At 38.6% G+C, this 13,716-nt stretch overlaps 1 protein-coding gene across 3 annotated transcripts in view; it reads left to right on the forward strand.

Annotated features, from left to right (window-relative positions):
- ksr2 (kinase suppressor of ras 2) overlaps nt 1–13,716 on the forward strand; it is a 71,833-nt gene that overhangs the window by 3,695 nt on the left and 54,422 nt on the right. For all 3 annotated transcript variants that reach the window (XM_026321920.1, XM_026321921.1, XM_026321922.1), the window contains exons 2-3: nt 4,709–4,849; nt 5,341–5,491. In XM_026321920.1, the coding sequence (XP_026177705.1) occupies nt 4,709–4,849; nt 5,341–5,491 (292 nt within the window). The remainder of the gene's footprint in view (nt 1–4,708; nt 4,850–5,340; nt 5,492–13,716) is intronic.

Here is a 13,716-nt window from a genome sequence, read left to right on the forward strand (position 1 = left end):
AAATATGTGATAAATCTCCCGTCTTGATTGCACTCTCTAACTCAGTATTACCACTTTTTACATCATAGTTTTGAGTCCCCAGTACTATTAATGTCCCAACTAATGTCCCATCTATGGTTGCCCTCTCTCCCTGTCTCTTTATAACTTGGTAGAAATTTACTTTTATTTGTAGCAGACATACTTCATGCTGTAAATGAAGCGTTGCTGCAAAAATTCACCTGTTCAGCTGCAACTATGTGAATAGCCACCAGGCAACATAATGGAAACAACAAAATGAATTCAGGTCAGATTGAAATATTTTGGTTGTTACGTACTGTTAGGGCTGCCCTTCTTCTGATGTTACATTTAGGCCACAGTCCTCTGGTAAAACATTTTTATCAATAATTGGGAACAATTACAGATACGTAGCTTCATCCAGAAGCTTGGTCTGAGAGAACTGTGTATCTGCATTTTATCATTTGTATTATGGAAGTTTGATATCTTTGTTAGCAGAAATTAAACAACCTGAATGTGTTCAACAAAGAAACAAATATTCGAAATGAACAGGAGCAAAGGAAACACATGAAGCAGTTAATTCATATGTACAACAAAGGGATCACTCCAGAAGATAATTTAATCTTCCTCAAATCTTCAACTTATTGCCTCAACAACAAATGAGATGTCCACCAGGGGTTTGATCAGTGTCACAAGAACATCAGCCATATAAGCCTTCCTTGTCCTGATCTTCAATGACTACAGTGTGTATGGGTGATTCCCCTGTATCTCTGTTTCCCCTCTCTATTATTAACCTAAAGGACCCACATTGTGCCTCAGATAAAATCAGTTTGAAGCACTGAACTTGATTTACCCAAAAGTGTTATTAAGAATAGCGGTCGATTTCACTGCTTGGACTTTTTTTAGGTTTTTGTAGAGATGCAGACAAGACAGAGCTGACATGTGATCCAGTTATGTATTTCATCTAACACAAATGAGGGCAGATAATAGGAAGTGGTATTCAGCCATACTCAAGTGTTTATTTAAATTAAATGTGTAACATCAGCTACAGCTTTTTGTACTACACATGTGGGGCCATGATATTTTTCTACTTGGTGTCAGAAAATCACAGCCTACAAATAAATTTGTACCTCAGACAATTCTTGAAGTGTTGTCCAATCAAATCTCTTGGCCTTGTCTGTCTTTCATGTTATCACTTTATATGACATGATGATATGACAGACTTGTTAGCAATCAGTTGATATACATCCAGGTGTTACAGAGCAGCATTATTCATTTGAAGTTGTGTTAAAGGTCACCTGGCACATGTAAGTCCAATGCTCACTCTGCTTTGAGCCATTTCATTTAACTGCTACACGTTATGTTTACCAGTGACTGTGTCTGCCTGCTGAGCAGGTAGTGTAGAGACATCTTAGAGCTTTTTTGCCAAAAAACAGTGGCCTGCTGCAGCTGAGGCAAAGTGGTGCTATGGGAATGACCCAAAACAGTAACACTGTGGGCTGAACAGCTAAAGAAGGAGTTGGCATGAAGGAGTAAAGTTTTAAAAATTTTGTCATCAAGATCTTAAAAAGATGACACAGTTGATTAGCATTTTGGGAAGTGTAATTTAAATAGTCAGGCTATGCCTGTTCCTTTAATTTTTAAGTTTCTTTTTAAAAAATATGTCTCTTCTGAGTCCTCCAGCTTGAGGGAACAGCACTGCTAAATCAGTGGAGTGCTGTTTTATTATGAACCTGCTTCAACATGTTGTTTTTGGCCTGTGTGCCACCACCTATGTCTCAAACCAATGTGCCTCCTTGCCAATAAACTTTGAGAGGCACCTTCACTGTAATGGCGTCCCAGCCTTCCTCTGTGTAATATGTGACTCTGGAAAGTTTGTAGAACTACACTGTCTAATGTGACTGATGGCTGAATGTGCAAGGCATGACAACGCCCTCTCCAATCTGTTGTACTTCAGTTCACTGAGAATATATTTATATGCAGGTGATGTCTTTTCCACTGAGGTAACATGACTTGTTCACCTTAGAGACTCACCACTGTCCATGTCGTTTGAGAGACAGGTGTGATCGACTACTTCTTCAGAGGGCATTGATCATTGCTGGTTTGTAACATGAAAACACAACATGCATTACCAGAGGGATTTAACAGTCTGTGCAAGGGCAAAGACAAAAGAGAAATATATGTTAAAAAAGGGTCTAAAACTGGGATAATATTGTGCCTGTGGCATGCTATTGTTAGCCTGCCAGCCTTTGCAGCTTATGCCTGTACACCTGCCCACAGTACAGTATGTTCAGTCCCTTTCTGGTTTCACCACAGCACGAGCCATGCCAAATCTGCTCTGACTGCAGCCTTAGGATGATACTGCTGCTGCTTGGTGCTGCACATTAGGTCAGAACCAGTTCTGCATGTTTACTTGGATTAGGTCTGATGTCGTTGTGTCACTTGAGAATGAGGGGGAGAAGACACGGACAAGTCACAACCTGTTAGTGTGTTATTCCATTGTCATTATCCAAATATCACAACATAGATTGTTTTAATGTCTTAAAAATATGACAAGTAAGAAGTTAACACCTGCCAGGGTAAATGTGTGTTTCTCTGTGGGCATGGACTGAGTAGTCACCTTATCAGGCTGCATCTTAACAGCCGTGGGCAGTTGCTGTAGGGTTTTCTGCATTCAGAGTTGACTTGCTGGTCCCTCCTCCACTGGTTTCTACTTTTGTATGTGCTGATGTAGGCCAGCACTGTCTCATTTCTACCAGTCATTTTGTAGGTGTGTGTTTGGAATGGGGCCATCCACATTCATCATCTTTAAGTCTTCAAGCAGAATCTCACTCGCTGTGGACCTGATTTTACCATCATTTTCAACCAGACTAATTGTTTCAGCTCAAAACTGTTTAACAACAAATATATGTCCTGGGGTGGTGGGAGACTTTAATACAATCTCATAGAGGCAAAAAGTATTCCACATTAATAGCTGGCTCTGTAATGATACAAGAGTGAAAGGATGTAAATAAAAATGGTCGTTCCATTGTTAGGTTTTGCATTGTGCTGTGACTACTCTTTCCTGGTTGGTTAGGACTGTAGCACACACTGAAGTGACCCAGATACAGGATAGTAAAAGTTGTCAAAGCAAAGAGCATCGATACCATAAAAGAGGACATGTTCTGGGTGCATTTAGGGTTGATTTTGTTTTTGGATGCTTGTCTTTTAGATGTTTAATTGTATACACAGATAAGCAGTATTTAGCTCTGACATGAGATTTTTTTGTTAAGTTTCAACAGTTTGGTGATGGTACATCCTGAAATAGATAATTATTTTCATTAAATATCTCGCAAATGTTTGTTTTTATTTTAAGGCATTGCAGGATTTTTAGCTTTTCTGATGAAAGTTTTTTGTACCTGTATACTATATAACTATAGTACACTGTTTGTTGTTGTATACTCTTCACTTTCCCTTTGTAATAAATTTGAGGTCCAGTGGCAGATGTGCCTCTATCTGCATCATTCATAATTTAATGATAAAATTTATTCAAATCTAATTTTATTTAATTGCATATTCATACATTTTATTGCTTGTTAGTAATAAAAATGTAATGTATGGATGTATTTAAAATTCAATATCAATGCAATTAATATCAGTTATCTGAATTTGTTAGTTACTGACAATAAGACTTTTTAAATAGTTATGGCTACTAAACGGGTTATCGCCAGTGCTTATTTGTTTTATAGTGTGACCGTGAGCGAGATGAAAATGACAGACCAAAAGAAATTGGTCCACACTCCATATTTTGCTGTGACTGAGTAAAGTGTTTGGATATTTGCCCGGTGAGTGAACTTCGGCTCTAACAAGCATTTACCTCTTCACTCTTGGTTGAAAGCACAGGTTCACTGCTAGGTCAATGCACTCTCCTGCTCTTGAAGATGCACTTACCAAGAAATAGCACTTTATTAAGCCATGCAATTTTTTTTATACTAAAAGTAATGATCTATTACAAGGAGCATGTTCATAAAAATTGTATTACTGTTTTCCTTTTAATCAGAAGCCAGGACACAGATGCACTAACTGCAAATATGTATGATTTCAACCAAAACTAAAGATAACATGACAGATGGGATTCTTGTGGGGTCAATTCGTCTTTCTTAAAATGAAGACCATGCAAATATTAAAAAGAAAAATGAAAAAAAAACCCATCAAAATGACAAATACGGTTGTACTTTTTTTACACAGTGTTAGTATGAGCAATTTTTGTGCAGAGTAATTTGTGGGAAAATGTTTGTTTAAGGTCCATGACTTTATAGTCATAGAAGATAATGACACATGTAATACTGACATTTTTGCAGAAGTTTTTGCTTTAGAACTGCACATGATTCTTGAAGTGATTAATGCAGGATCAATGTTTGTACATTTCTTTGTGTAGTATTGTTTTCTGTTCAGGACAGGTCGAGCAAACATGGAGGGGTTTGTTTTGAGTAAGGAAAATAGTAGCATATATCACACTGTGTGTGTGTTTTTAAATTTAGTTTGTTTCAAAACCATTTTAAGCCCAGTCGGTTTGAGAGGGTTTGATACTGTACCTCAACCAACATAAATAATCTTTAATTCTTTTTTTCAAATGTTGTAAAATAGTGCGCTGTATATAGACACGATGATTATGAAAAAGGTTTGGTCAGCATTACAGAAGCTCTCTCACTGTGTTTGTCCCTCTTGTTCACAGGGGAAGTTGGTGAAGTATTTCAGCCGCCAGCTGTCCTGTAAGTGCAAAGTGGCCTTAGAGGAACGTAGTGCTGAGCTGGAGGACTTCCCACGTCTTGGCCACTGGTTCCGCATTGTCAACCTGAGAAAAGAGGTCACACAGGTAAGATTTCAACATACCCAGGTTTTTGTTAGATCTAAAAGTACACTCATCTTGTTTTGCCTTTTCACAACAATATGAAATTGCTCAAATGTAGAATCTAGACAAAGACATTTAAAGAAAAGAAATAACCTAAAAAGTATGTAGCATCTGAAGTCAGAATAAGCTGGGCTTTGAAATATTTTTTCTCTCTCATCCCCTTTAAATTGTGATCACTGGCAGCAATAGCTGGTAGTTGGTTTGTGTTCAGGTGTGGTATCTTTGTTTTTTTCTTTTTACTTGATTTATGCTGAACCTGCTGGTTCATTTGGGAAATATTCTAAACAGACATTTATTCTCTTTCTTACTTTTGCCTTTTCTTTTTTAACAAAAAATCGTCAACAGTATCTAGCCCTTATCCTGGCACATCCTCATGAGGTACACTATGTATGGGTATGCGAGTGTGTGTGTATCATTGAGTCTGTATCATGGGCTTATGTGTGTATGCTTTGCAGGAGATGAATCCAGCTGAGGTGACCCTGGAGGGTCTCCTGGAGATGAGTGAGGAGCAGGTGTGTGAGCTGCTGCAGAAGTTTGGTGCAAACGAAGAGGAGTGCGCCCGACTCAATGCCTCCCTCTCCTGCCTCAGAAAGGCACACCAGCTCGGTATGGATGCACTCCAGACTCTTCACCACCACTGTCTTATGTGTGGAAATTCCATTGCCCAGTCATTTATAATGTTATTTCAAATGAAAGCATCTGCTGTGTAAGCTAACAAAAGCACGTATAAGATGAAGGTTGCTCCCTCTGTTAGAGAGCTTGATTTCTTAACGTGGGTGTCAGATGATTGACTAAGCGGAATGTAATGAATTCAGATTTAAACTTTACATTTCATGGTTGTTTTTGGGAATAATAATAATAATAATGTAATAATAATAATATTTATATCTAAGCTGGAGGAACAGACTAGATTAGTACCACATTTAGGGACATTCTGGTGGTTTCATCACATTAAAACAAACTGTATGCTGTTTTTTTACATTTGTATTTATACTTTTACACTTTTAATGAACCAAAACATAACAAAATAAAAAAACAGATCTAGAGTCTTTATTGAAAAGCAGTAATAACCAAATATGTCCTCAGTGAACAAGCAGGAAATAGGACTGTTGTTTAGATCCAGCTTTAGTTATTGCTGTGACCAATGCTTACCTCATTTCCTGAATTTTTATTTTGTTTACTAAACTACAATGATGAATGACTTTATAATTTATATAAAGTGTAGTTGTAGAGGTTTATACAGGATAGCACAGGTTAATATTGTCCATAAATTCGCTTTAGTAGCTGTTTTGGATCTTTTTCAACAGACTTAGTTTCCCAGTCATAGACTTGTTTGATAAGAAGTTCAATTTTTATACTTTTTAAGAGACTTCTTTTCCATATTTGTTTGAATGTTGAGGTTTTTTTTTCAATCCAAGGTCTACTTGTGTAACCTTTTGTTGGTATTGCAACAAATAATTCAATAGCAAAAATGTTCACATTCACAGCGCTTTAGTGAGTCAGGTGGTATTTCAGGTCTTGTTGAACTCTTGTGTGTTAAATGAGCCAATAGTTATGTTTTTCTAATTTTTTAATAGCAGATTTAAATTTGTCCTTTCCAAACCAGGAACGAATTCAAATACATTCAGCTGGTTTGATTTGTTTAATTTTTGTTGATTTCATTGAGAAAACCTGCTGAGCTTCATACTGCATCAATGTAGTATAAACCTCAACAGTATAAAGCTGCTTCTATTCTATGGTTTCACACCAGAGGGCAGCACTGACCACATCTTATTTTCAGTCTCTCCTTACAGCATTTGCAATTATAAAGTCAAATCAAGCAGCTTTTATTGTTGTCAACCATGTACAGTGAATACAGTGCAAAGTAAAATGAAAAACAATGATTCTCCAGGAGCCAGGGTGCTACATAAAACAATAAAAATCTACACAAAGCTACATATATCTAATTAAATACACTGAGCCCTAAGTTGCATAAAAGTGCACATGTGCAAGCAGTGCCAGCATCAGACAATGTCCAAGACAAAGGCACATTTCAGCACAGTGGTTCAGCGATGACCAGTACAGAGTTGAATAAGGTGCAACACAAGGTGGTGAAATATATTTATAATAGATATGATGAAACATAAACATGGCATGCTGTTTGGCAGCCATACTGTAGATCAGTAATTTATAGACTGATAATGTACTTAGCAGCTAGAGAAATTGGCAAGATGCTGCCATCCTGTTGGCTGCAATGAACCAGAAGGGGGCAGTAGAACATCATTAAAACTGTGGCCTTAGATTGGTAACAACCCTTTGCAAACCCATTTGTTAATACATCTGTTTCCTTTCTGCATCCTACACACAGATACATATGTATAGCTATTTTGCTGAGGAGGCTCATCGGTGCATTGTATAGCCTCTTACCCTGACCTTAACCACTTCGACTAACCTAACTTCAACCCTTAACCTTAATTATGGTAAGGGTTGAAGTTGGGTTAATGAAGTTCTTACTCAGGGTCCTAGCTGTCCGACAGACGTGTGTCAGAAAATGAGTGGTCAAAACGTCCTCAGTCTCATGGTGTATAACTCAAACTGAGCCTCACAAACACGTAGCGCACACACTTCGGTTCTTTAACAGATGTCCTTTCAGTCAGAAGACTCTGTTGAGTAATTAAGCAAATTAACTTGATGAGTAGGTTTTCTTTAATGCACCCTCAACAAAAATATGCCTGGGCATTTTTTTTTTTATTTTTACAAACAGCCTAAAAAACAGGTTCTCTGTAAGACTGCAGGTAATGTTCTCTCAAAATACAAATTCACACCTCTCTTTTCGTCCCTGTGCTCATGTGTTTGTCTCCTGGAGCTACTCGCCTCCTGTGTGGATCTCCAACTTCCTTCCTATCTTTCTGTCTCATCAGTTTGATTGGGGATGGGGGCGGATGTTGTCCAGAAAGGCAGGCAGACAGGCAGACAGGCGCCCCTGATAGAGTCTGTCAGGCGGTCCCAGGCACCGGTGCCTCAGTACAACTGGGACCAGACCATTCAGGCTTCAGGCATCTCTAGAGACCATTTTTTGTTATCACTGTCTAGGATTTTGACTCTATTCATGCTGCATCTGAAAATGTCCAAATTTAAAATTCTCCCTTTAAACCTGATGTAGATGTTTTTTCTAATTAGAATTAGTTTAAAATAGTCCAATTTGGACAAGACAGTATTCCAAATATATTTTTTCTTTCTTTCTTTCAGTGGTCTTAATATGAAAACTTAAACAATGGAAACAGTCGTTTTATTAAAAAAAATAAACAACACTTGGATGCTCTATTTGGACCTTATAAGCTCAAATCTTTCTTCACTGGATTGCGTTTGTCGTCATGGAGATAGCACCGCTACTAGCACCTCACCTGAGTGTGGCATTTTGGTCAGTTGATAAAAGGTGACTGGATAATGAAAGGAGAGTGTGAATGTCCTCCTAGGTCTTTCTCTGCATGCACACTGACTCCTGTTCAGTGACCTTTGACCTCCTTCAAGTAGCTGCGTCAATTCCACGTCATGTAGATTTTGCTCAGGGTCCTTCTCATCCCAGGTTTTAACCAAACCAAAATCAGACAAAGGACTCACTGACTGACTGTGGCTTATTCAAAAAATCAAGTTTGAACTAAGTAAAACTAACGTTATTTAATTATAAAAAAAAAAAAACTCAATCTAACCACAACCCACATAGCCTGTCCCTTAACACTGTACACTGTAGAGCTGATGCTGCTCTGCTCGTTCTCATTGCTGCTGCTGCTGCCTGACTTGAATGACAAGCTAATGTTCCTGTAAGGTGGTTGCATTTTAATAAATCAGCCAGCAGCCATGCCTGTATATATCCAGAATGTTTCCATTCAGCCCTGAATGCTTCTGTAATGCTAGGTTTCATTACTATACTTTCCAGATTTATTGTCATTGCACATATATATGTAGCATAGAGTAGTTATTTTTCTTTTAACAAACCATATTCATTCATATTTTTATATATGAATAATTGAACCTTTAGTTGTAGTCACTGGTGATCTAATGTTTAAGGTATATGGCATGTAGCTCTATTCACAATTTGGTTCCCAGCAGGGAGACATTGGCTCCATGTCTTCTGTCTTTCTCTGTGCCATTGTTTCCTGATTCTCCATAGACTCTCAATTATATAAATATGCAAATAACCTTTAAGAAAACTTTACCCAGCTAGTTTCTGCAGTCTTCACAACAGGGGTAGCAAGAGCAAAGCCTCCTTAAGTGGAAATACAGCAGATGCAAAAAAAAATATAAGAGTTTACCATGAGGATCTGGGCTCACCTTGTATGTGCTTCATTTCTTTACTTCCCATCCCTTTTTCCTGTTCTCCTGCATATTGTTATTGTTATTCTCTACCTCTTCTTCGCTTATTGTCTCAACTGTACTCCCCCTCGCTCCGTCTCTCTGGCTCTCCAAAGGCAGGGTCTGGCCACACAGAGCCACTAATGGGCTCTCTAGCAGGGGGGTGGCTGGAGATGTGTGAATGCACCACAGCAACACCACCACACAGAGCGGTGAGAGCCACTTTCAGCCAAGTGAAATACAGTGTGTGCAGCAGCGTTCTCATATTTTTACTGCCAGGAGAGGGAGATGTGTCATAGCTTTGAAACATTGCCACATTTGCACATCTGTGTGTGTGCACATGTTGTGATGGTGCACGTATCTGTCTGTGAGCATGCATATATGCAAGAGCAGAGAAGCGCTTGTGTTATTGAAGGTTAACATAGCCCCATGAGAGCATTTAGCACAGCAAGGCAAGAAGCGGAGGATGTTTACATCTTGAGTCTTTTAAAAAGTTATATTTTTTCTTTTAAAAATCTGGAGGTTCTTACAAAAGTAAGGATATAGTCACCCATTATGAATGAAAGCAGAAAGAAGGATTTACCGATTTTATGCACATGCTTTCAAAAGAAAATATGTTGTTTCACTTTATGAGTCATCAGGAATTATGTTAAAATTGGCAAACATGACCATTCATATACTTTACAGTCTTGGCAGCTTATACATTACACAACTGAAGAAATGGAGAATAATAAGTGAATCTATGTTTCTCTGTGGTGTAATGGTGGAGGGAGGAAACTAATGCAAGTTAATAGAATTTTTCACTACAGGCTCTTGGGATTGGAGTCCACGCGTTGAAATGAGGATGAGTCATACAGTTCGGAGGCAGCCGGTCGGTCCTTTGTGCCGCAATATACACACATTATCCACCCCACCTCACTAGACGAACACACACACACATACACACACAATACGGTAACATTTTTACATGGAGAATTTCTTGAGTTCATGTGTTGATCTGGGTAATAGCATTGATCTTTGCTTAGCACTACTACTGGTCTCCTTGGTGCCTTTCTTCTGTAATCTTTGACAGCTAAAAGGAATGTCCCCATGCGTTGCCTTGAGACAGCTTTACATGCATACAAACACTTAATTGGCTTCAAATGCCACCAGCAAGAAAGAGATGAGGAAGGGCTGAGGAGAGAGAGGCACAAAATATGCAAGAAAGTGAGAAGCAGGGGAGGCAAGTGGGGGAAGAAGGATGTTGAATAAGATGAGAGAAAATTAGGGTGAGAAAAAGGCAATGACTACAGGAGGTGAAGAAGAAACATAATCATGTTGAGAAGAAAAGAGCCGATGCAACAGGGAAGAAACACGACCAGATGAAGCATTGACCGAACCCCCAACACTCACCTTCCTGAACACCTACAGGTGGTCCTTCTTGGCCGTTAACTAATTAGCACAGTCAGTCAGAGTCCAACTGATTACACTGCAAGAATGTCCTCAAGCCCTCAAGTCAAAGATGAAAATGGGACACTGCCTCTGTTAAACACAACCATTGCCCTTTTTGCAAAATCCTGTTTACAGTGGACGTAAGATAGACCAGCTACTGTCCCAGTGGCATTTCACTGCCATTTAGCCCAAAGAAGCAACACATCTAGAGGTAATTAGTTCAATTATGAGGCTGTTATCTGCCTTTCTCAAAACCTCACTGCATTTTAAGATTGTGCCATTAATGGTGTTTTTTGTGTGTCATTTGCATTAATCACTGCAGAGAAGCTGCCCTAAATGCTTCAGGTGCATTGTTTTGTTTGACACTTGATGCGGAGATGCAGGGTTATTCAGGTGAGAGGACAGAATGGAAGATTGATGATGATGCTGATGAAGCCTCGCATAAATTTAACCATCCTTTACAGGAAAAGACTGGTCTATAACGATGTGTTAATAGGAGCTTTGACATAATGGGTTATGCATTTCTTTTAGTTTTTTGTTTAGAGTTAGATGTGCAGTAGGTAGATTTTGTTTTCCAGAACGATATTTGGCTCTTCATCTGCTAAATGACTTGCTATGTTTAAAAGCTAGGTACTAACTTTTGTTTGGAGCTGGGCAGGTAGCCTCTAGTTGATTCATAGAGCTCTTTTACAGCCTGTATATTTTTTTTTCTGTTTTTCATTATACTTTGATTTGAGGCAAAGTTTTTAGGAGCCACCATGCTGCCCCTTCTAAAATTCCATCCATCCATTTTCTGTACCCACTTATTCCTTAACCAGAGTAACAGGGATCAGCTGGAGCCTATCACAGCTCTCTTTGGGTGGAAGGCAGGGGTACACCCTGGACAGGTCACCAGTCCATCACAGGGCCACATAGAGACACACAAACAACCACTCACACTCACTCCTATGGGCAATTTGAGTCACCAATCAACCTGACATACATGTTTTTACAGTTGTCCTCTTGACAAAAAAAGAATAGAGTTATTTAATGAAAAGAACGAGTTATCTCACTAGACACCATCTTTTCCAGACTTATTTCTGCTTCCAGCACATTTCTGGCAACCTGCATTTTTACATTAAAGGTAGTAAACCAGCTAATTTGAGCAGAATAAACAGCAGAAGTGTTTAGTTGAGGTAATAATTAGGGATGAAGGGGCCCTAGAAGTTGTAATAAATTACAAGATTCAATGTATTTTTTTTTTCAAAGCTTGAGACGGAAAGCAACTTCTAAAACTTAAAGTCTCTAACAAGCATGAGCCACACAAATGAACTTAAATCTCAATTCTCAAAGAGGTTATGCTCAGCCTGCTCAGTCTCGTTTGGTGGTGAGCTGGTTTTGGTCTGCCTGAGGCTTTTGCTTAGGTGAGATCATGTGAAACAAGAAATTCATAAGTCAGGTCCTGTTACTATTTTGCTGAAGCAGTTGCTAAGATACTAGTGCACTTGATGAATTGACTCATTACTTGAAGCAACTGTTTCATGAGTGTGATTCAAGTTCATCACTTCTTTTGCACAGAAATTTCACTTGGGTACAGCCTGATAAGCACTGTCAAAAGCATTTTAAGAGTGAAGCTGCTTAATGCAAGAGTGTAATTACTAAAATGAAGCTCATTATTTCATCAAATGGGGATGGTTGTCCAAAATCTTTCTGGTTAGGTTTTATGAGGTAGTAGTTTTTAAATGTATGGTACAAATGAGCACACCTTTAGACCTCCATCTATAATCTCACTCTCGGTAATATCAAAGATTCTGTGGTTGTTGAGTAGTCAAGCTGAACTTTTACATTTCAGAGTGGCCTGTTGTGGGTTTATTCCTGCTTAATAAAGTGGGCGTGATTAAACATCCTCCTCATATTTTGCTACATTTATGGGTAGACACTTTTAAGCCTACTTGTCCTTTCTGCATCTTGATATCTTTCTGAAGGGCTTTAAGGTTTAAGATGTGAGGGTTAGGGACAAGTGTGAGCGTGGTCCTCAGCCAGCTACAATGAGAGCAGAATGGCAGTGATAGCCTTACCTGATCCAACATAGTTACTAATATCCCTAGCTGTGAATTACAGCTGTCAACAGGGTGTGCATTCAAGAGACTAATCAATCTTCACAAATGTGATTGTTGTTTCTGTAACATCATTCAGAGTTAAATATAGCAGCTAATACTATTAAGATGAGCATATGTCATCAAAAGTAAAGTCAAACGTGGTTTCCCATTATTATTGTTACCTTCCAGAGAAAGATATTATGTGTAGGGGATAATTAAACATGTACCATGCAGTGCAGAAAACCAGCAGATTCCATGACAACCAAAGGCGTCAGCAGGTTTTCAGATGTGAAAACTTCAACCAGTGAGCACAAACTAAGCACTGACATCATTTGGTTTACTGTTTGTGCCTTTGGCATATATATGCTCCTGCTTGGTTGATGTGTCAACTATAGAATTACAAAGCAGTAGACTGAAATATTTTTTACTTTGCCCTGTAGTGTAACTGAGCGCTTTATGAAACTGTCGAGCTCAGTGCAGGATGTAGTGTTTTAAAGTAAAAACATATTTTCCTCTGTTTCAGTAACATTAAACATGACGTGCATGAACACCTGCAGAGACTTAACACCGGGTGTGTTCTTTGGGCTCTTTCACATGAAATTTAACACCCCCCCAGTCAAGATGAAGAAGAAATGTTTAACAAGGGAAAATACATTCCCGTACATTAGGTCCCTTGTGTTTTTTCTACAACTTGCAGCTTCTTCTTCCTAACATTACAGAACATGAAAGGCTTTGGGCTTTTTTCCCATCAAGTTCTTCAATTCCTCTGGTACCTTTTATAAAAGAAATTTTTTGGTTCATTTGATGTTCCTGGTATTGATATTGTGTTTGAAGTTTGTGTTTTTGATGCTGATAGTTCCTTAGAGACAATGTCACAGGGAGGAAAAATGACACACACAAAAAAGTTTGGCGTTGTCGGCAGAAATTTGCATTAGCATTGACTTGGTGGTCAATAGCAGTTTTTAAAGAAGAGGGTCAAATTTGCCCACA

This window comes from Mastacembelus armatus, chromosome 9, assembly GCF_900324485.2.
Source record: "Mastacembelus armatus chromosome 9, fMasArm1.2, whole genome shotgun sequence".
NCBI classification, from domain to species: Eukaryota; Metazoa; Chordata; class Actinopteri; order Synbranchiformes; family Mastacembelidae; genus Mastacembelus; species Mastacembelus armatus.